This window comes from Podarcis melisellensis (assembly GCF_964234715.1).
Source record: "Podarcis melisellensis genome assembly, chromosome: 8".
Lineage (NCBI taxonomy): Eukaryota > Metazoa > Chordata > Lepidosauria > Squamata > Lacertidae > Podarcis > Podarcis melisellensis.
Window position 1 is genome coordinate 32,330,949 of NC_138540.1, and position 24,539 is coordinate 32,355,487.

Below are 24,539 nucleotides of genomic sequence, written 5' to 3' on the forward strand. Positions count from 1 at the left end.
CAAACCTTTGTCAGTTTTTCCTTTGGCATACATAGAAAACCAGTCCTCTGCTAAGTAGCACTGCCCCATCGCCTTCCTAGGGGAAAATGCTGGCTGTATGTGTGTTGCAAGTGCAAGGAAAAGGAAGGTACTTTTTAACATATGTGGTGGTCCTGTAGAAAAGCAAAAGACTTCTGGAAAATGATATACAATGATTTTTTTTTAAAAAAATGTTTAAATATCTTTTGTTAAAAAACCAGAAGCCTTTTTGCTTGGACTAATAGGTGATGGAATACCAAGGGATCTAAAGAGATTATTTATGTACGCAACAACAGCAGCAAGAATGTTATTTGCTTAGAAATGGAAAGAAGAGAAGGTACCAACAAAAGAAGAATGGATAACTAAAATGATAGACTATGCTGAAATGGCAAAGATGACCGTGAAGATCAGAGACCAGGAGGAGGAAAAGTTTGAGCAAAAATGGAAGAAATTTATGGACTATTTAAAAGACCATTGTAAATACATTAAAACGCCAGCAGGTTTGATATAACGTTTATGTTAACATTGGAAATCAAGGCAAATAAGAGTATATGAGTTTGAAAATAAAAATGAGATGCAAGAAAATAAGGGGAGAAAATTGGAATTCAGAACGGGGGCAGGAGGAAGTTCATCCTGTATCTGACATTTTGGAAAAAGCATTAAATATGAGAAAAATTGTAACTAAAAAATTTGAAAATATTTTTAAAAAGAAAAGAAAATGCTTGCTGTTAACTCATTCTTTCCTACTGCAAAGATATCTTGAGTCATCCTTGTGATAGTTACAAGGGTATGCAAACCAGGACTCAGTTTACTACTGCAAAATGCATAATCTTACGGGGAGGTTATGGAAGGTTTACTTTGCTGTAAACAAAGTATCAGATTAGATCCTAGGGCTTAGTGGAAATGATTTTATTTATTTAACAGGTTTAATAACATTGATAATACAGAAAGGATGTACAAAGGATAGAAAGGTGTTTGAAACACTCAGGGAGCATTCATTTATATGGATGCCTTTCTCACACACTCTTGTTTAAAACAACAAGGATTGTTCCATCACATGCACCCAAGTCTCAGGATGCACAAACTGCTAGGAATAGTCTCTCCATCCCTTGGAAACAGCACATCAGTGGCTCCCATTTCCAGAAAGAAAGAAAGAAAGAAAGAAAGAAAGAAAGAAAGAAAGAAGGAAGAAGGTTCACAGGTCAATTGTCCCTCTTCCTTTGAACTTCTTTGCAGAACGCTCGCTGGCTCGGAACTGAATCTTGCTCCCGTAGATGTAGGAGATGAAGCCATCAATCTCCAGGCTGAAGACATTGTTGAGCTTCGGGATGACTGGAAAGGGAAGCCAAGAAGATGACAGGCGTCAGCAGCCGCAGTGCAAATGCAGAGCCTTATGTGGTTCTATTGATGTACCACCTTATTTATTTATTTACTGCATTTAGATCTCACCTTTTCCTCCAAGGAGCTCAAGGGGGTATATGTGGTTCCATCCCCCCATTTAATCCCCACAGTAACCCAATGAGGTAGGTTAGGCTGAGAGGCAATGACCTGCCCCAAGATCACCCAGTAAGCTTCATGGATCAAGTAGGGATTTGAAACCGGTTCTCTTCCAGGTCCCAGTCCAGCACTCTTAACCCACTACAACAGAGTTTTCAACCTTTTCGAGTCCACGGCTCCCTTGACCAACTACATTCTTTCTGCGGCACCCCTGTGGGGCTCAGGAACCTAGTATTGCCTGCAGAGCTGGCAGCCTCCATCGCTTTTCAAACACCCAACACCCTCCCTTGTGGAGTGTTCCCTCTGCCTTGGGAGTCCTCTGGGCAGCTGCCACCGCTGCAGTCTCTGGTCTCTGAGCTGCCCCCCTCCGTGCCCCAAAGAGAGCTGCCTCCCAGAAGCACCATTCGCCTGTGGAGCTTAATAATAATAATAATAATAATAATAATAATAATAATAATTTATACCCCGCCCTCCCCAGCCAGAGCCAGGCTCAGAGCGGCTAACACCAATAAAATCACAGTACAAACATAATCGGGGGGGGGGGGGATTTAAAATACACGTTAAAATGCAATTTAAAATGCAGCTGATAAATCAAGACCATAAGGGGAAGGAAACATTAAGGGTCAGACTGAGTCCAAACCAAAGGCCAGGCGGAACAGCTCTGTCTTGCAGGCCTTGCGGAAATATGTCAAGTCCCACAGGGCCCTAGTCTCCTGTGACAGAGTGTTCCACCAAGTTGGGGCCAGTACTGAAAAGGCCCTGGCTTATAGCCACTGCTGCTGCAATAAACAGCTGTGCAAGCCTTTGGGAGGCAGAGACGCAAGAGGGCATCAGAGGAGGGTGGGAAGGAAAGAGGGACAGAGGCCAGTGTTGCCCGCAGCACCTCTGACCATCATTCAAGGCACCCCAGGGTGCCATGGCACACCGGTTGAAAACCACTGCAGTTCACCACATTGTATGGGGTGCTTAACTCTGAATGAGGGGGGCAGACCCCTGTCTTGAGGGGCCTACAAATCAAGACTGAGACTTAAGCAGCCGACAACAGGGAGAAACATAGTTTAAAGCCAAAGGCCTCATTGAAAAGGAATGCTTTTGCTGGTGCCTAAAGTGCAGTACAGCATACTCTGAAAACAGATCTTAATTGTGATTTACCAATTTCACTTTTTTAAAAAAAAGAAACCGAAATGTCAACTCTGTAGCAACTAGCCAAGACCCTTCCAGGGTGAAGTGAGAAAGAATGGCCATTAGTGAAGGAGGAGCCATGATTCATTGTGCAATTTGACGGGACCATTAACAAAGCAAGTTACAGTAAGGAGTGTCCGGTACCTTTCATCTTGTCTTCTTTTGTGATAATTTTGAAAACATGTTTCATTTCCTGCAGGACAATGCCTGTGATGCCGACATAGGAGGGGCATTTCGATTTAGTCACTATAGCAAAGAAAAGCAGATTATTAGGGCAGGACAGTCAGTTTTCGCATTACACTTATTGCAATACTCTGCCTGCTTCTGTGCTTCCCCTTACAGTACAGAATGCAACTGCTTGTGTAATTGACAAGTGTCATCCAGCTGATTTCAGTGTCTATTTATTTATAACACTCAGCGGATTTGCACCAACAAGGGGTAATTGACTTGGCTTCCAAATCATGATGTTTAAGTAGCATGGAAACCATAGTTTCCCAGTTTGGACATCACAAGGAACTGTGGTTTGACGAGGCAGGATAAAAGTGCAAAAGCTAGGCACATGGCTTATCAGTCTAAGATTGTTTTGCTGGAACCAGGACACAGATTGACTACATGGTTGCCCCCAATTAATTGGGCAGCCTATATATTTTTGTTTAGCAAGCAGGCCTTTCCAATATAATGTTGCAGTGTATCCCTAGTGTGTGTTAACTGAGTCTGTGGCTAAAGGGATTAGAAAGACAAAAAGTTAGTTTTGAAGACAAGGACGTATACGTGGAAGGCGAGTCACAATAATAAAAATATCATCATTCAGAAGAGATTTCCGAAGGCATGTGAGTTTGCAGGGAGGAGGCAGAAACTGCCTATTCTTATCCCCATATCAATGAATACCTCCTACTGGATCAAAAACCCTTATAGCCCTTGATCTGATCCAGCATGGCTCTACTTACATGCAGCCCATTTGAAAACAAAAAAGTACATCATTTCCTTTGAAGTTATTGATCCCTCCTACGCAAAATATGCAGGTTTCGTCAATCGATCACTTGCTCAGCTGATCAACCCAAAACTCACAGGGTCAATTGAGATCTGCTTAAGTAGGTGACATTTGTCTTTCAGCCTTCAGAACTGTCCCAAGTTAAAAGCATCCCTGCATTTAGGATCGGAAGTCAAATACCTGTAATGAGAGCTCCGTGAAGATCAGCTTTCAGCAATTTGGCCTGAATCATCTGTGGCTGCCTGATAAAAATAACATATAATACACTAATTAATGTTAGAATTCTTCAAAGTATTAAAAAAGCAACAATATTAACATTACAGTGCCAAGAAACACTAAGCCATTCAAATACTGAAATACTCAATTTAAAGCAGCCTTGCAAATAAGCCTTTGGCGTCACTAGCCTGCAAGTGGTTGGCAGAGGGCTGAATGTCCATGCAGGGTGCAGAGGAGTGGGCTTCCCTCGCCATTCTATGGCAGGCATAAAGGAGAGATGGTGTGATCCATCTCTTCTCTAACAGCCTCTTCACTGTCCCATGCAACCAGGAACTGCATGCAGCTATTACCTTACAAACACAGGGTTGCGTTCAACGACCTTTTACTCAGAGTAGCCCTATTGAAATTAATTGCCCTATGTTAATCATGCCCTGTAATTTCAATGGGACTGATCAGAGTTATGACTAGTACTGGCTACAACCCATAAGTGCTGGACCTTACCTAAAATAACCCTACAGGTCAGAAAGCATGTAGAGAAAAGCCTCTCCTCCTCCAAGAGGGGAGGTGTTGTGGGCGGGACGCTGTTTGTGTGTCACACAGGGGGCGTTACGCCCCCTGCCCCACTCACCTGGTTGGCGCACCACGCCCACAGGTAAGCACCCAACCGGGCGGCTTGGAGGGGGCGTGGTTTGCAGTTTAACTTACTGCTGCACCAGCCATTCCGCCTCATTTTCCGCCTTCTCGTCGCGAGTCACCCACCCTCCACTCCCTTAGAGCTTAGTTTTTCTCTTGACCTTGCTATGGACCTTAGGTTGGTCGCCCAGGTTGCCCAGGGGGCCTGGTAGGAATTTTTCCAATTGGCATTAGGCCTTTTGGTTTTTTCGTCTACCTCGTAGCAATCGTCACAACTTTCTTGGTATTGGCGGTTAGGTTAGGCATTGGAATGTGTTGATGGTGTGTGGAAGGGCTAGGTGTGGCCATCGCCTACCCCTTCAAATTTGGGTATTCCGTTAAAGGAATCCAGTGGTTATGGATTCTGTCCGATGCCTGTGTGGCGGGGGGGCCATGGCACGACCCTCGGTGGCATCAGGGGGGAGCTTATAGTTGTATTAGCATCAACAGGCTCCACCTTCTGGTGAATAAACCCCCTTTGGGCTCACCCCTCTCCGAGTGGGTGGAGTCAATCTGTCGTCGTCCAATGCCTAAGCCAATACCTTCTCACTTGCTGTAATCAATAAACCTGTGGCCTTTTCTTGCCCATTAACCTTATACTCTGTGTCTGTGTGTCTTCATTCCACAAAGCGAGGATTGGGTCCTCGAACCACAAAATCACACTGCACAGACTTTTCTCCCCCCCAAATATTTTAAATAGTTGTCTTTAACTGTTTTTGCTGTTAATTCCATTGCTTTATTCTTACTTTAAACTGCTTTGAGGTTTATTTATTTGGTGGTGCCCAATAAAACAAACAAACAAAAAATGATAATAAGTAATTCCATTTGGGGCTAACACAGAGATAGGGGAACCTGTGGTGAAAACACCAAACTTGCATCATCCATGACCACTAGCCAGGCTGTTTGCTGGGGCTGATGGGAGTTGGAGTCCAACAACATCTGGAGGGCCACGGGTTCCCCATCCCCTGATTTCCTGATCACTGCTATGCTCCCAACATAAGTCTCCAAATGTGATCCAAGCACTACTTAAGCCTAATGAACTTACGCTTCTGGCTTGAGCCCGTTGCAGAGTTCTCTGATGTACTGCTCCCACAGCTCATGTAAGGGCACAAAGATTTCGTACCTGCAGAACAAGTAAAAAATGACTTTGTTAATTCCCCATGTATCAACAATGCCCTGAAGCATCTATTAAATCTAAGAATGCAAGAAGAGCCCTGCTGGATCAGGCCCCAGTGACCTATCTAGTCCAGCATCCTGTTCTCACAGTGGCCAACTAGATGCCTGCCGGAAACCAGCAAGCACAAGGATTTGAGCTTCCAGCAACTGGTATTCAGAATCATTGCTTCCTCTGACTGTGCCATCACGGTGAGCAGCCATCGATAGCCCTCTCGTCCGAAATGGAAACTATTCAATTTAGGATTTCAGAAACTGTTTCCCTCCTGATTTTATGGATGGAATATTACGAGTGGGACAAAGGCAATTCACAAAAAGATAGCATAAAAAGGCTGGAGTTGTGGATGAAGTCTGGGCCTTCCTGTTCAGAAAGCGCTCAACGTTTTCAATAGCCATCAGTTGTAAGCGAAACAAGATGGCCATCCAACGGCTTTAATGCCGTTCAAGGACAGTGATTGCATTGGAGAGAAAGTTACGATCTGAGTTGTTTAACCACCAGCCCCCTTTTCAGAAGGAATTCTGGGAATTCTAGCTCCGTGAGGGGAACCGGCATCTCCTAACCTCTATATATCCTTAACGAACCACAGGATTCCCATGATTCTTTGCAGGAAGCCCTGACTGTTTAAAGTGGCGAGACACTGCTTTAATTGTATAGTTTAGACAAGGCTCGATAGTGCGTCATTTTTATTGAAGTTTAAGGTAGAGCTAAACTGGATCTGAAACATGACAAACGTCAAGTGTTGCCGAAAGTTTTGGTCCGTTTAATTTTGGGGGCTAAAGACAGCCTTATTCTCTGCTCCTGAAATGCTGAAGGGAACCACCTGAGCTGCTTGTCTTCTGGGTCATAACTGCATCATACATTTAAAACACTTATTATACCATTCAACAGTCATGGCTCTCTCCCTCCAATAATCCTAGGAACTATAGTTCGTTCAGGCTGCTGAGGGTTGCTAGGAGACCCCTACTCCCCTCACAGATCTACAATTAGCAGAGTGGCTTAAAAATCCATCCTTCTTCCCAGGGAACTTTGTGTAGGGAATATGGGGTCTAACACTAGAAGGTGATACTATCTGATTATTGCTATCGGAGCACAGCTGAGCCGACACACCAGCTCTGCCATTTGAAAGCCTTAAAAACAAAAGAAAAATGATCATCCACAAATTGAAAACAAGGCACCTTTTGGAATTAAAAGGTCACAAGTTGCCCTCTAGTGGCCAAGTACCATTGTAGAATTATTTTAAATGAGAAATCTAGTGCTTTGAATATTCTAGGAAGCTGCCCTACACCAAGTCAGATCATTGGTTCACCTACGCCAGTGCCGTCTAGATTGACTGGCAAAAACTCTCCAGGGTTTCAGGCAGGGAATCTTTTCCAAACCCTACCTGGAGATGCTGGTGAGTGAACCACCTGGGTGCTCAGACAGGTTAACTTGAAAGTGAAGCCTGTCGTGCCAAAGGCAAGTTATCTTTCCTGGTTGTGAACCAACATGGTGAAAAGAACCTGTTAACTCATTGCCACTATCAAAATCAGAATGGTACAGACCAAAGCACATTTCCTTACTGACATCCCAATTTGCAAAAAGGAAAAAACCAAGCATCCTTCTTAAGGAGGCTTTCTATACTGCTATCAGTTGTTAACACAACACTGTAAATGAGCGCATGCAAATTACTAGCCTGGCTTAACTGACCTGTGTTAGACTCTGTCCTGGGATGGAGTCCTCCCCCCTTCCATCAGTCCCTTGGGCTCAGGCTCCTTGAAATATAATATATCTATATTCATATCTGCCCGGGTGTTAAGATCCTCAGTGCAATTTCTCTCAGTCTCGGCAACTTCAGAAACATGGTGGTGACCCGAGAGAGAGAGAACCTTTTCTGTGGCTGCTCCCCCATTATGTGGAATTCCCTCCCCAAGAGAGGTCACACTGGCTCCCTCTTTGCTAGCTTTCTGCCAGCAGGCTGAGACCAATGCTGACCGCTGGGCTGCTGTCTAAGTTGGTGGCCATTGCTGTCTCCTGCGGGAGCGAAACCCACAGCTTAACTATTTGCTTCACGAAGAAGTACGTACCTCTGGTGCTCTGGTTTAATGTCAAAGAGCTTCATCTCTCTCCTCTGCTTGGCGGAGAACCCCTTGCCTTTCCTCTTCTTCTGCCTTCCCCTCCTCTTGTGCAGGTGTTCCAGGACAACCGCTTTTCGGGTTAAGTGGTCCTGGATGTCTTCATCGCTCTTCTGAGGCATGCTGCGCTTTAGGAAGGCTTTCACAAAGGCCTCGGCTTCCTTTGACCCTTGAGGCTACAAAAAGAAGAAGAAAGAGAATTCACTGAGTCACTGAGACTAAAGTGTGCACTTCTTCACAAAACATAGGCTATCTGAAGGACCATATTCTCCTGCCTGGGCTCTGAGATCTTAGGGGGAGGCCCTACCACCTTCACAGGCACGCTTGGTGGGGACACAGGAGAAGAGCCTTCTTGGTGGCTGCTCCCAGCCTTTGGAACTCCCTCCCAAGAGAAGCTAGACTGGGTCCCTCCTGGTTCTGCAGACTGTTTTATTCCAAGAGGCCTTTGCGAATTGACTGGTTTTAGTTTTAGTTTTAAAGAAAAGGGCTTTTAATAGTGCTGCACTGTTTTTATTACCTATATTTTAATAGATTTTTCTTTTTATATCAGCACCACCCACAAACCAACAGAGCTATTGCCAAGCTTGGGGGGGATCCCTCTCTTTGCCCCTTGTAGCAGGTTTGCAAACACATATAGAAGCAAAACAGTGCAATGAGGGCCAAAACATGCTCAGTGGTCACAGAATTCTGACTGGCAAGAGGGGAAACGGAATGCAGTATTCTGGTTGTTAAGACCAGAATTCCGAAAACAAGTATTTCATGCTACAGCATTTTGTTGCATATGATAATAATAATAATAATAATAATAATAATAATAATTTATACCCCACCATCTGGCTGGGCTTCCTCAGCCACTCTGGGCAGCTTCCAACAAAATATTAAAATACCGTAATACATCAAACATTAAAAGCTTCCCTAAACAGGGCTGCCTTCAGATGTCTTCTAAAAGTCTGGTAGTTGTTGTTCTCTTTGACATCTGTTGGGAGGGTGTTCCACAGGGTGGGTGCCACTACTAAGAAGGCCCTCTGCCTGGTTCCCTGTAACTTTGGCCTCTCGCAGCTAGGGAGCCGCCAGAAGGCCCTCGAAGCTGGACCTCAGTGTCCGGGTAGAACGATGGTGGTGGAGACGCTCTTTCAGATATACTGGACCGAAGCCGTTTAAGGCTTTAAAGGTCAGCACCAACACTTTGAATTGTGCACAGAAAAATACTGGGAGCCAATGTAGGTCTTTCAATACCATATGAACATCAGAATCACACCAATGGTCCATCTAGTCCAGCTTCCTGTTCTCATAGTGGCTATCTTGATGTCTGTGGGAAAACCACAAGCAGGATTTGAGCCCAAGAGCCCTCTCCTCTCCTGTGGTTTCCAGCAACTGGTATTCAGAAGCATTGCTCCCTCCAGTAGCCTTCTCTTCCATGAAAGGAGGTCCCTCTTGTATTAATTGGCAAGCTGAGGTAATTTCCCTCAGTCTGACACAGCAGAGTTCCTACATCCAGGTCTTTTGCTTTCTTTGTCTTCGTGTGTGTGTGTGTGTGTGTGTGTATTGTCCTGCTTCCACCTTGCCTTCATACCAGTTCCATTTTTTTGCCCCAATGCACAGAAAATACCTGTATGTTCAGGAGTGTGGCTGTCTGCTGGGGTAGCTGCCGATATAACACACCTGGAAGAGATTAGGGAGAGGTTTCCATACATCCTTTCCAAACAAAACATCACAGGCTTCATGTTCAGTAACAAAGCAGCAGCATTGAAAACAGGAGCAGACTGGTCTAAACACGTGGGGCATTTTGTCATCTTCCGTTTCACATATGGAATCCAGAACACTGTTCCAAATAGGACACCCCCAAAACCAGTGTAGTGGTTAGAGTGTGGGACTGGGATGTGGGAAATTGGGGTTCTAGTCCCTACTCATTCATGAAGCTCCCTGGAGAAAAAGGTGGGATACAAATTCAACAAATAATGAAAATATATATCTTATGTCACACAACCCTCCACACTCATGGACTCACGTTGAGGAAATACTAAAATTCCAGACCTGCTTTTCAGCATAGCTCAGATCCTGATGGAGATGCATTTTCTGATGGGTCATGTTCAAAGGGGACACTAAGCCAAATCATGGGTGAGTGGGAACATGCAGGCTCCCAGGAAGGAGACCACAGCCTCTTTACTCCTCCTTGGGTCCTTTTAGCTTAGCATAACACTGGTTGGCAGCCATTCACTCATACAGGAGAAAGTAATGTCCCCTGGATCATCCTTTACAATAGGGACATAAATCTGCCCCTTGTTCTTAGTAGCACCAAATGAATCAAGCATCCCCTTTGTTCAATGCTGGGTTCTGGTTCTTAAGTCATTCTGATGGAATGCTAGGAGAGTAGGAGTTGGAAATTATTATTATTACTATCACCATAACATTTATTATATTATTTATTTATATCCCTTCTTTCTCCCAGACCAGGAGTCTGGGACTCAACTTGATGCATTTGCTATTTGATACACTGCTTTGCTGTTACTGTTTTATTCTGCAACTCTGTATTATTACTTTTTCCTCTGTTACTTGGTTTTGTGTTCAGGTAGGTAGCCGTGTTGGTCTGTCGCAGTAGAAATATATATAAAAAATAAAAAATTGTCCAGTACCAAGAACAAACTTAGTTGGTTTCTAAGGTGCTACTGGACATTTTATATATATTTTTATATATTTTTACTTGGTTTTTTGTGTGTGGCTACATGTTCTTGTATAATAATAATAAATTGTTCTGAGATGGGGAAGTTGATGCATTTAGTGGGGCATTGTTTAGGTTTTTTTTATTTGCTGGGATCGAGATTTAATTTTGGAGATGTTAATTTTGCAGTTATTGACATTCATTTTTTGTATCTTTATTTTTTGTATCTTATTATAACTTATTTACTTTTGTTGTGCACATTTTGATACGTTTTTATTTATTGCTTATGACTACTTGTCTCATACTTTTGCAATTATGTAAATTCTTTCATGTTGCAAGCATGGTTGAAAGGCGGCAAACAAATAAATGACAATGGTGATAAACAACAATCAAGTCCCTGTTTGGCAACTTGCAAAAGGAAGGATAAATAATAATTGAAGGGAAATAAGGCACACGAAAGTGAGAGAAATCACCTTAGGCCTCTCTCTATTTGGACCCCCTGTAAGTATACCCCCCAAATATGTATATATTATTGACAGAAGCTTGTGCCTGAATTTAGATTACTTGAATTCCATTCCTCTCCCGCTTAGCTTGCCCCATGCCTGAGCCGTGAGGGGAATCTGCTGCTTTAAGGTCATGTTCACAAGATCAACAGACACGCGTCTTGCGCTACTCGCAGAGAAGGTGGGCGAAAGAGTAAAAGAAATTAGTTTCGCTTCACTCCCTGCTCGTCGGGAAGCTGGCAAAAAAGAAAACAAAGCAGACTTCAGGTCAGTCCAGACCAGTGGTTCCAGAGTAAAATAGAATGGGGTTTTAAGCACTCTGCATCACGGGGCGGATGTGGGTGAACGCGTGGGAAAAAGGTAGCTCCTCCACCCCAATTCCCAAATGGGTAAAATAGGACAGCTTTAATGACCGCGAGGCCAGAACCGGAGTCACTCCGGATTAATCATTCCGGAGCAAAACAGTAAGATACACGCCCCCACGCCGATGGGAAAGGAGCAAAGTGACCTGAGGGCGATCCAAGCACACTTACTCTCCATCTTGCCGGCCGGATCCTTCTCCGCACGGAATAGGCGAAAGCGATTCAGTCCGCTCACGCGCTCCTCTTCCGCCTCCACCGCCCACAAACTGAAACGCGCATGCGCTGCCTTCACCCTCTGGATAGAGGGAGAGACGCATCTCCGCTAGACCCACCCCTAAGAACGACTGTAGAGCTAGAATAGGAGAAGCAAATTCTGATCAGTATTTTATCTACGCACGCGCAGTTATGCCCTTTGCAAATCCTTGATGCGTCGTAGAAACAGAAATAATAGGGGTAAACAAGCAAGATGCAGCGCGCTACATTGCAGGGCTGTCGTTAAGTCAGTCTGAAAAGAATGACGGATTATGCATCTGCCGGACGTTTTGAACTATGTAAACTTCGAAAAATATGCATTAGCAGCACTTTTTTTGTTAAAGGGATTTTTTTTTTAAAGGCAGGCTTATGGTATATATGGTGGTTACGTTGTTTCCTCTCACTTTCTTCACAAAATGAGACCTGAGCGAAAAGGAGGCTGCTCTATCTGCTTCTTCTACCTCGTTGGGGTCTCTTATCCAGTCCCGGTTAAGCAACACTCCTAGACAGCTGCCCGTTTTGTATCTTTGCAGGCATACACAACCTTAGCGTCAAATCAAACCTGGAAGTCTTATCTACAGACAATGTAACTGGTCCCTCCTTTTAGGAACACACATATGGCTGCCTGAACTGGCAAGGAAGAAGATTTTTTGAACAGTGGACGCTGCTCAGAATTTTCTTAATTCTTGTAAGGAATGGACTCCCTTACTCTGTGAAGAAAGGTCGCAGCGTTTGGGACTTTTTCAGTTCAGAGAAAAGGTGAATAAGATGCTATTTATACATGGCATGCAGAAAGTGGATGGAGAAAAGCTTTTTCTCCCTCATAGCACTGGAGCTCGCTGCCATCCAATGATGATGAAGGTTGGAAGATTCAGGACAGAGAAAAGAAAACAATTCTTCAAGCATTGCATACCTAAAACCATGCAACTCCACAGGAGGCAATGATGGCCACTGACTTGGATGGTTTTTGAAAAAAAGATAAGGCAGATTCACAGAGGTGAAGTGCATTAATGTTGGAGGCAGTAATGCTTTCAAATAGCAGTTGCCGGAATCCACTGGAGGGGAGAGTTGCTCTTGTGCTCCAATCCTGCTTGCTGGTTTCCTACTGGCATCTGGTTGGCCACTGTGAGAACAGGATGCTGGACTAGATGGGCCATCGGCCTGATCCAGCAGGCTCTTTACACCACTGCTTGATTTATGATTGGCATACAGAGCGATAGCCCAACAGTGGCTCAAATCTACAGTGGTACCTCTGGTTACGTACTTAATTCATTCCGGAGGTCCGTTCTTAACCTGAAACTGTTCTTAACCTGAAGCACCACTTTAGTTAATGGGGCCTCTCGCTGCCGCCGCACCACTGGAGCACGATTTCTGTTCTCATCCTGAAGCAAAGTTCTTAACCTGAGGTACTATTTTTGGGTTAGCGGAATCTGTAACCTGAAGAGTATGTAACCCGAGGTACCACTGTATATACAGGGCTCTCTTGCTGGGCCTTGATGGTGGTTGGACATCAAACTTGGGAGACCAGAGTTCAAATCCTCATTCAACCATGTGGCTCCCCCGGTGACCTTAGGCCAGTTGCTGTCACTCAGCCTAATCCTACCTCACAGGGTTCCTGTAAAATGAGGAGTGGGAGAATCATGTACGCCACCTTGAACCCTTGGAGGAAAGGTGGAATAAAATGTAAAAACTAAAAATATAATAAATATTTCAATGTAACCTACTGCAGAATTCTGTGGCAACGTCTTCCCACCCCTTGCCAATAAGTGTGGGGGAGAAACTTGTCACAGCCAATTAGATCTCTTTTAAAAAATCGATTTAACCCCTCAAATTTCTGCCACTGTTAAGCGAGGCACCGTTTTCGTGAACGAAAGATCAAGATAAGTGAGATAGGTCTTTGGAGCCACATGAGGGCCCCTTCATTGGTTTTATGTCATAATTCGCAAAGCATTTAAGGCATTAACCGTCAAACCAGCACTGGTGATACTGGGCTGTAAATCCAATGATCCAAGCTAAACTGGTGCCTGGGGGAAGATGGTCTCTTTTGCCAATTTCACGGCTTCGTTTTAATTTTCTTGTTTTTTGAGCTCGAGGTAAGAATTCATTGTTGAATGAATGATGGTGCATTTCCTCATGTTGAGACTGAGGATTCTGTAACAACATAGGAAAGAGAACTGTGGCGTCCAGCGTTAATGGAAGGAGCATCACTCATGGGCATGCACAGGGATCTGGGGGAGTAAGTGAGAGAAGAAAATGTGGGTAGATAGATAAAAAGATAGGTAGATCAGAGCCGTAGCTAGAGGGCTAGCCAGGGTTTCTGCCCCGGGTGAAGCATCCAGAGGGGCGCCATCAAGGCTCCCAGCCACCCAGCCAGCGCTGGATTTATGTATAGGCTAAGTAGGCTGAAGCCTAGGGCCTCGAAATCTAGGGGGCAAAATTCATCATGCGAAATGCTGGGCTGGATGAATCCCTAGCCAAAATTCAGATTTCCGGAAGAAATATCAACAACCTCAGATATGCGGATGACACAACCTTGATGGCAGAAAGTGAGAAGGAATTAAAGAACCTTTTAATGAGGGTGAAAGAGGAGAGCGCAAAATAAACCTCAACATCAAAAAAAGGAAGATCATGGCCACTGGTCCCATTACCTCCTGGCAAATAGAAGGGGAAGAAATGGAGGCAGTGAGAGATTTTACTTTCTTCGCTCCATGACCACTGCAGATGGTGACAGCAGTCAAGAAATTAAAAGATGCCTGCTTCTTGGGAGAAAAGCAATGACAAACCTAGACAGCATCTTAAAAAGCAGAGACATCACCTTGCCAACAAAGGTTTGTATAGTAAAAGCCATGGTTTTCCCAGTAGTGATGTATGGAAGTGAGAGCTGGACCATCAAGAAGGCTGATCGCCAAAGAATTGATGCTTTTGAATTATGGTGCTGGAGGAGACTCTTGAGAGTCCCATGGACTGCAAGAAGATCAAACGTATCGATTCTTAAGGAAATCAGCCCTGAGTGCTCACTGGAAGGACAGATCGTGAAGCTGAGGCTCCAGTACTTTGGCCACCTCATGAGAAGAGAAGACTCCCTGGAAAAGACCCTGATGCTGGGAAAGATTGAGGGCACAAGGAGAAGGGGATGACAGAGGACGAGATGGTTGGACAGTGTTCTTGAAGATACAAACATGAGTTTGACCAAACTGCGGGAGGCAGTGGAAGACAGGAGTGCCTGGCATGCTCTGGTCCATGGGGTCATGAAGAGTCGGACACGACTAAACGATTAAACAGCAACAACAAAAGCTTCACAATGCTAAATGAAAATAATTCAAGCTCATAAACAGCTCATAAGAAAAAATAAATAAATCTTACATTGGTATCTCATAAGAAAAATCCACGAGAACCACAGATGCACATCACATTTCTATTGCTCAGGATCTGAGTGCTTTAAATTTGAAAGTTGGACTAAATAATAGCAATACACTTATTTGACTCCTATAAACTGCCCTCTAAAAATACAATAATCATTTCTGACTCTAATTTCTCGTCTTTCCATTACAGAACTTTAGTTAGGCTGTACCCCATGCATCTTTTCACTAGAGGGCAGGGTAAGATAAGAATTGAAAGTGGGGAAAGTCATTTATACAAATATCATTTTTCTCCTCACAAAAGACGATGCTCTGAATCCGGCCACAAAATCTGTGTTGATTACTGTGAGCATATATTTTGAAAAGCGTAACATTTTAACAATTAAAGAGAAGCCCACAGGGATGTACCCCCAAATTTCATAAACCGAAGTTTGGTGTACAGTGGTACCTCAGATTAAGAACTTAATTTGTTCCCGAGGTCCGTTCTTAACCTGAAACTGTTCTTAACCTGAAGCACCGCTTTAGCTAATGGGGCCTCCTGCTGCCGCCGCGCTGCCAACGCGTGATTTCTGTTCTCATCCTGAAGCAAAGTTCTTAACCTGAGGTACTATTTCTGGCTTAGCGGAGTCTGTAACCTGAAGTGTCTGTAACCTGAAGCGTCTGTAACCCGAGGTACCATTTTATTTGGTAACAAGTCATAGGAACATAGGAAGCTGCCTTATGCTGAGTCAGATGGTTGGTCCACCAGCCCAGTATCGTCTACAGTGACAGGCAATGGTTCTCCAGGATTTATGACTGGGAATCTGTCCCAGCATCACCAGGAAATGCCTGACTGGGACTTTCTGCATACAAAGCAGACCTTTCTACCACTGACAAACAGCCCTTCGCATAAAATCCCCTCGAAAGTTAACACTTGCTGTTACTATGCCAAATTTATGGGTCACCAGCTGAAGCGTGATCTGCATAAGGACATAAGAAGAGTGTTCTGGATTAGGCCAATGGCCCATCCAGTACAGCATCCCATTCTTGCAGTGGACAACAGGATGCTCCAAAGGGAATCCACAAGCAGGACTTGAGCACAAGAGCTGAGTGTGAGAAATGGAGATATAAAGCCTAGGAGTCAAATGGCGCCTTAAATCTAGGCTATGGTCACCACAACGATAAGTCTAGCCATTTATCTTTGTGTGTGAAGGTTACAAAGCAAATGTTCTGTATGGCAGGGCGGCATCAAAAGACACACAGTGGTGCTGCGCTGCCCCGCAGACCAGCTGGCTGGTACTGCATCACAACCACACCAGTCAGATGGAGATGTTAGGTGTCAAACCTGGTGACCAGACATCTCCACTTCATCGCAAAAGGCTGGTTGCATGTTGCAAACCGTGCCTGGAGTCTAGTTCCCCTGTCAGTTGCTACTAGGCATTTGGTAACTTGCCTAATGTCCTGCCTAAACTTGTTTTTCTTCCTTTCTACTAATGCTGTAGAATCAAGCAGTTTTTCCCCTACCTACATTTCATGTCAGTAATTCTCAAGGCTGGTAAGGATCCAGCAAACTGTGCCAGTTATGGGCTTATCTCTTTTATTAATGCAGAGTCGGAAAGCCTGACAGTGGTCCAAGCTGAGAGGCTGCAGACTGTAATATTTACTCTAAAACATAAAAACAAAGTGGGTTTTGATAGCGAAAGAGGCTGACAATATCAGACGTTAACAATTATCAATGCCCCGTGCTGCACTCTCGGACCCGGTTTCCTGGAAGTAAGCCTCGCTGAATTCAATTAAACTTCCTTTTGAGTAGACACATTTACTAGGATTGTGCTGGCTTCTGCACTGATTGATTTCCATTCTTTAGCCCAAGCCAAATGTGATGCAGCAGCAACCGCTGTGATTAATGTAGAGAAGGCTGTTGATACTGTTTATCGGCATTTTCTTGTAGCCTCCCCCTCCCAATAAGCCTTTGGGTTCATCAAATGGATTAACCTTTATATACCTCTGCTTACAATTTCACATGGTTGCCAGTTGCATAACCTCTCAGCCAGTTCTCTCCATGGCTACTAACCGCAATGCCTATTTTCCTGCCTCCACTGTTGGAGATGCATCTGAATACCAGTTGCTGGAAACCACAGGAGGGCTCTTGTGCTCAGGTCCACCACAGGCAGGTTCGCCACAGGCATTGGGTTGGCCAGTGGGAGAGTAGAATGCAGGACTAGATGGACGACTGGGTTGATCTAACAGGCTCATTTTATGTTCTTAGGTCCAGTTCTTTTGCAATATGGACCCATATTGGTTGCCCCCTCTGCTACTTTTCAGTCAGGCATGTGTTTTCGGGCCAAGGGCAAAGATTTGAAAATTGGTATCGTTGAGTACAAAGCGACATACAGTTGTACCTTGGAAGTCGAACAGAATCCGTTCCAGAAGTCTGTCCGAAAAGTTTGACTCCCAAAGCACGGCTTCTGATTGGCTGCAGGAAACCCCTACAGCCAATCAGAAGCTGTGGAAGCCCTGTTGGACATTCAGCTTCCAAAAGAACATTCAAAAACCGAAACACTCCTGGTTTTCGATTGTTTGGGAGCCAGAATGTTCAACTTCCAAGGCGTTCAGGAGCCGAGGTACGACTGTACTTATTTCAATGGATGGTCCCAACTTATGGAATTTGGTCATTTGTACAATTAGACCATTCATTGGGGTTATCCATTCCAGGGGATCCTGAACTGGAATCTGTGGGCCACTAGTGGTCTGTGAGCTTCATTCATGTGGTCTACGGAGTGTCTGGGGACTGGAAGGTGGGAGGCGGCGCACCCATTATGTTAAATATTCACATTGAATTTACGCATTGTATTTTATTCCTTCTTTTATTTCTTGCATTGTGTTTTATTGCATAATATATTACAAATAAAAGAAGCAATAAAAATACATTGGCCAGCCAGTTTTTGCCCTTGATCTGCCTCCAGTGCTCCAGATTCCATCCAGTGTGCTTCTGCCATGACTCCCCACAATCTATTTGGCATTTCCCGCTTAAACTTCAAGTGTCTAGCAGCAAATATTTAAGGAAAGAGTAAGGATTTTGAGCCTCCACTCTATTTTTTTAAAAGTTTGGAACGTCCTCTGTTTTAATTGCCTAGTCTTAAGTGGACCTGGTGTAGATAAATGTAGTTATCCCATTTTGGAAACTTCAGTACCTCCTTTGAAAATAGTAGAAGTTGGGGTGGGGGAAATCTTGCCTTTGTTTTGTGAAAGGGGTCAGTTATATTCTTTTCCTTTTGTACTTCCAAAAAGTTTTGGTATTTAAGTAGAGGTCACCTTCCCTTCTTTCCTCCTTCACCTTTGAGGAAGAATGTCCTCTTCTCTTTCAATTTGATTACAGCCCATTTGCTAAACACTTCTCTCTGAATGTCTGACCTAGATTTGCAAGTGACATAACAAGAAGCCATTCTCTCCTCTCCCTCTCTCCCTCCTGGTGCCAGGAGCAAATGGTCCCAAATAAAATATTATTTAATAAAGCAATTAGTTCCAGCTGAATTTCCCCAATGGGAGGGGAAATATGCTCCCATTTTAAGCTGAATACGATGAAGGCAGGTTAAGGTCAAGAGGGAAGGCTGTAACATTGTCTCCAAAGGGCATCTAGCAAAACATTTTAAAATTTAATGTCTCCATAAGGGCACTTGGCTTCCTTCTCGTCCGCTTGTCAGTACCTTTTCTCAATCATGTTATGCAATGGAACAAAACCTCAGACAAGATGCTCTCATCTCCCAGTGTAAAAGTTGAGTTTCCTCCAAACTCTGCAGGCAGCAGTGGTGTAGTGGCAAGGCCATTACAGCTAAACTGGTGTCAAACCAGCATAAATTTGTAGTGTAGCTAGGTCTGATGTAATTGCATTGCATAGAATATATGTGGCTTGTGTTTTGTGAGCAATTGCTTGTTTTGCAAGTTCTGCCCCCCTACCAAGAACCACAACATTCAATTTCTGGTTATCACAAATTGCCCATTACTTGGGATGTCAATTTTGCTTTTGTCCCTTGATGTCACAAGTTCAAGAGCAGCTGGAGCCTCTTCCATTGCAGGATGATTTACTTAATCCCTTAAGTCACTGGTCTGACCTTATAAATCATTCTAATTATTGCAGCTAAATAGACTGTAGAATGAGATGGGTTGAAGTGATGGCATTTAGTCTTGCAATACTGTGCATTCATTATAAAATAAAATAAAAGAATTATATTAGCCAACTTTGAGGCTAATTGTAATGCAAGAAGATAGAAATTTAATGGAAAGCTTTTGGTAAGGAATTGCCAACTAATACAAATTCGGAGATGCCTTCCGTTGTATGTTCTTAGACAAGAAGACGTAGCGGTCTTTGAGACAATGAAAAATGAGACCAGTTGTCAATATCTCCCTGCATTATGTATGTTCCGTTTAAAAAGCCAGTTCTCAGCAAAATTGCTGGGGTTTGGGGGCCACAGGGGAAGTGGTATTGAATACCAGGGCCTTTTCCAGGGTAAAATAATTCAGGACCCTGGAGAGCTACCAGTTCTAGCTGAAGTTGCAAAGCTGTCTCGTCCCTGGCCATTGGCCATGATTGCTGGGGTTGATGGGAGATGTAGTTTAGCAACAGCTGGAGGTTCCCACAGCTCACTTAGAGTAATCTTAACATGACTTGGTCTTCCAGTAGCTTGGCCTTCAAGGGAGATCTGCTTGCCATTTTTGAAGGGACTATGGCCTCTTCTGCCATTGTATCCATCTGTATGGAGGTGGAGCAGGAAAGACTGCGGTGGAATCAATAAGGATGATAAAAGAGTCACGTCCTTAGGCTGGGTCAGTGTAGAAAGGGATGCTGAGCAGGGTGGCTTGTGCATTGGGGCAACACTGAGGCCCTGAGGCAGGGAATATGGCAGGAACTATACCATCATCACTCTTCAACTGAATTTAATTGAATTTATTACAGTCCAAGACCAGACTCACATACCATATTAAACAAAACTGAGACACAATAAAATTAAGTTTGAATTAACAATCAATATGACGCTAGACAATACAATTATGGCAGCAGTTAAAATATGGTTTAAGTCTTAGTCTCTGCAATATTATCTAAAATTTGCTTCTAAGGCCACAGTCTTTACAATAGCACAGATTGTTCTCTACGTTTTATGGCAACCGCTCAAAATTTGGCCACCTTTAACATTATCTCTTTTCTTGTCCTCTAGCAAAGATTTTAGACATTGAGGTTCGGGCCCACTTGGAATTTTCTGTATAACAGGGGTGATTAAAAACTGAGCGTATATCCCTGTAAAATGGCATTGTAGCAGGACATGAGAGACAGTTTCCACCTCTATCAAGCCACAGGGGCAGACTTATTCCACATATGGTTTACCTGTGTAGCTCCACTGCAAAAAGGTGGATGGCAGCACTTTGAATCTAGCGAGGGTAAATGACCATCTATATTTAGGTATTTGTAATTTTGACAAATATGCCACTGGGATAAACCCTCTCCCATTATCTTTGATTGCTGGATGCTTATTCATCTCGCTCACATGATGCTGAGGTTCTACATCCAAGATTCGTTGGCAAATTGTTACTCTGGCTTTCTCATAACTGATGGCTAGATCACTCTTCAATGAATGGGAAATAATTTGGCGCCATAAACCCCATGTACCCCAAGTGGATATCTCTTCCCAAGTATGCTAGGTTTCACAGATACATACATATGCAGCAATTAGCACTTGCAGATATAGATCACAATTTTTTGACTTTAATTCTGGAAAGTTTAAATTAGCACATGTGGGAACGGTGTTTGCAAGTTGGTCTTGGAGATGAATATTGTAATTTTCACTTATTTCTTGAGAATATTGTTATCACTGAGCGGTGTGAGATTCCAGGGGTTCCAGACACTTATGGGTCTGTGTTTCAGTTGGAAATGAGGCACAGTAGAGCCTGTGCTGTCTTTATGATATATAGCTTATTTACACATATATACAGCCTAAGAATTTGCATACTGAGGGGGTCCTTTTCTTTCCATTGCTGCAGCCTTGGATTCCAAAGAGCCCCTAAATATTGTGTCTGACCCTCTATGCAGCACAAAGCAGACCACCCGCCTTTTGCTTTCACTGCTAACAGACTCAAAGGGTCTCCCGCCACACCAGGCAACCTGCAACTCTAAACATGATTCTGCAGACTCTGACAGATCTGGGAGAGCATCCAGCAGAGAGTAACTGTTTTGATAATCACCCATTACCTTTCTTTTATTCTACATGCTGACACTTCTGCCAGGTGATTTCCTGAGCAGAGAAAAACAGGTTTGACCTGGGGTTTTTTGATACTGCTAAATTCAACATCTAGCACGTTCTCGTAATACCCCAAGTATTGGTTAAGTTCTAATGTTTACTAAATCTAGGAATTATGAGGAGGATCTGGCACCCAGGAATTTAGGGGGTCCTTGCCCCCCACCATTTATAAAAAAATATTTATAGATTTTCATCAAAATCTAGCACAACATACTGACATCAAGAGATCGAAGGATCTGCCAATTTTGGTTATCTTCCCTTCTTAAATTCAGTTCTCCATATTTTTGCTGTGATTTATTTATTTATTTTTTAAAAAAATCTTCATGAAACTTCATCAGCATTTCACTGTGAAATATCCCTAATAAACATATTTTTATATGCAGGTTTGACTAAAGAGGACCATAGTTCAACCTCCAGCATTTCCAGGCAGGGCTAGAAAAGATTCCTGCCCTAAACTCTGGAGAGTCACTGCCAGTCATTGCAGACAATACTGAGCTAGATGGACCAATGGGTCCGACTCAGTATAAAGCAGCTTCCCATGTTCCTCGGTCTACTTTTCTCTCCCATTCGCTGTTTTGTATGGGTGGTTAAACCTTTCTTTAGATCCTCAAGCTCTGCAGCATTTGAATTACCCACTTCATTGAACCCCAATTAGGTGGGAATGAGCAGTGTAAATGATTTACCAGTGGGAATCATTCATGGAAGTGCCATGGTTTATATTGGGTTGAAAGCATTTCGAGACTTTCTAAACATTTGCTAAGCGACTTTTGTGATTACATCAGGCCCTTTTGAGATGAGCACAAAGCATTCTTTTCAAACTTTCTGGGCCTTGTTTGCACCCAACCCCTTTACAGTAAAGCAGAATTCTTAACAGGGCAGGGGTGCCAACTTGAATATAATATTTTTTTTGGGGGGGCAGGTAAGCCCTGCCTTGCATAATCAATGTGGTGCACACACACTAGTTGAACAGCAATGCCGATCAACTTTGGAGGGCCCAGCCCCCTCAGATATTTTATAGGGAGGGCTGAAGCCCTGTCAGCCCCTAGGAGTTGGCTCCTTTGTAACAGGGTAGGACTAGACCTACATCAAAAAAACTAAGATCATGGCCACTGGTCCCATCACCTCCTGGCAAATAGAAGGGGAAGAAATGGAGGCAGTGAGAGATTTTACTTTCTTGTGCTCCATGATCATTGCAGATGGTGACAGGAGTCACAAAATTAAAAGACGCCTGCTTCTTGGGAGAAAAGCAATGACAAACCTAGACAGCATCTTAAAAAGCAGAGACATCACCTTGCCAACAAAGGTCCGTATAGTTAAAGCTATGGTTTTCCCAGTAGTGATGTATGGAAGTGAGAGCTGGACCATCAAGAAGGCTGATCACCAAAGAATTGATGCTTTAGAATTATGGTGCTGGAGAAGACTCTTGAGAGTCCCATGGACTGCAAGAAGATCAAACACATCCATTCTTAAGGAAATCAGCCCTGAGTGCTCACTGGAATGACAGATTGTGAAGCTGAGACTCCAATACTTTGGCCACCTCATGAGAAGAGAAGACTCCATGGAAAAGACCTTGATGTTGGGAAGGATTGTGGGCACAAGGAGAAGGGGACAACAGAGGACGAGATGGTTGGACAGTGTTTTCGAAGCTACCAGCACGAGTCTGACCAAACTGCGGGAGGCAGTGGAAGACAGGAGTGCCTGGCATGCTCTGGTCCATGGGGTCACGAAGAGTCGGACACGACTAAACAACAACAACAACAAGGATTAGACCTTGGTTTTGAAAGGCTTGATAAGGTAGGAAACAGACAAGGGTGGGTGGTGGAGGCATAGGCTGTGCTGGGAGACAGGAGGTGCCATGCCGCCCTCTTCTTTTGAAAAATTAGTTCTTTAAATTTCCCTGGAGACCTTCCCCCAAATATATTACGAAAACCTGTATCTCCATACATACGCTGCTATTTATAACACTATACACCTGTAAAACACATTCTTATTACAGAGCCCACAAATTAGTAAAAGTCTGTGGTTTTCTGGAGAATTTGTGAGCGAAACCATGCGCCACCATTCTCCTGCAAAGGTGTCTTTGTGCTTTGTTCCTCTTGCCAATCTTAATTGGTGAGTCAGTTTTTCTGTAAGGGCAATAGGTTGTGCTCTCTTGTATCAAGATACAAGTTTGCAAGTTTTAAGTCCCTCCAGAATGTGGCCATGCCTTCGTCTCCTCAAGTCTCGAAGAGTTTTTCCAAAGGAGAGGAGCCACTTCCAGCTGAAGATGCTCAAGGATGGTTAATAAATCTAATGGTGGTGATGGTGATGGTGATGATTCTATGAATTTTGTCACTGTGCTTATTAGTAGCATCCACTCGTCCTTCTGCTCACTCACTTACTTGGGTTGGTGGTGGGAAGGCAAAATCAGGATTGTGGCCATACACTCCCCCTGTGAACTAGGTGCACCGCCTAGTGGATTGTGTGAACAGACCCTACACATGTGTACTTTTTGCAAGGTTTCCAATGGCACGTCAAGCATGTGTGTTGTGTCTATTCACTGCAACGCACTGAATGCATGTATACTAGGGCCTAGGGGAGAAGCTACTGCTGTGATCCTGCTCCCTGTTTGTGTGTGTGTGTCAGTCTGCATTGACTGTCTAAAAAGGGTTACAACTGCTGTGCTGCACCATCCTTCACTATGCCAATTACTGTATATTTCTCGTCTCCCCTTCAAGCTAGCCCATATGCAGGAAGTGGCTGTGTAAGGATGTAATCTCAGCAGGCCTACTTAAGGGAGCCAACTAATTTCAAATACCAAGTTTTATTGTGCTCTCTCTTCCCATTTGCGGCTGTCAGACGCTGTGCCGCATCCAGGTAAACAGCTCCTGCGCTCCCTGTTTCATGATTTAATTGGCTTTTCCATTGTAAGCAACAAATCAGGTGGCTGCTTTGTCTCCAGCTCTGCAAATGCCACTGGTGGTGGCAGCGGCAGCAGCAGCAGCAGCAGCAACAGCAGATGATCGCCGAATGGAGTGAGACGCGCAGTGTGAGACACATGGCCTTTTCATGGCAGTGAGCATGAGCTGTACACTTCCTGGCACCACACCGCTGCAGCAAGGTTTAAATTATCCCTGGGTAATGATCCCTAAACTTGCTGGAATCACCCATGCACATTTATGATCGTGTTGACAAATTCTTCTCCTTCTTTTTTTGCAAAACAGAAAACCGCTGGATGTTTCCTTTGCAAAAGTTTGCCTCTGTACATGCTCTGGGCCGTTGCACAAGAAAATGA

At 43.9% G+C, this 24,539-nt stretch overlaps 1 protein-coding gene across 1 annotated transcript; it reads right to left on the reverse strand.

Annotated features, from left to right (window-relative positions):
- Nucleotides 1-912: 912 nt before the first annotated feature.
- On the reverse strand, nt 913-11,656 carry POP4 (POP4 homolog, ribonuclease P/MRP subunit). The gene is made up of 7 exons (XM_081923193.1): nt 11,557-11,656; nt 9,471-9,523; nt 7,814-8,037; nt 5,622-5,699; nt 3,869-3,930; nt 2,842-2,943; nt 913-1,350 (listed from the first exon to the last, which is right to left on the reverse strand). Exons 1-7 carry the CDS (start codon nt 11,561-11,563, stop codon nt 1,214-1,216), a joined length of 663 nt encoding a protein of 220 aa, XP_081779319.1. The 5' UTR covers nt 11,564-11,656; the 3' UTR covers nt 913-1,213.
- Nucleotides 11,657-24,539: the final 12,883 nt, after the last annotated feature.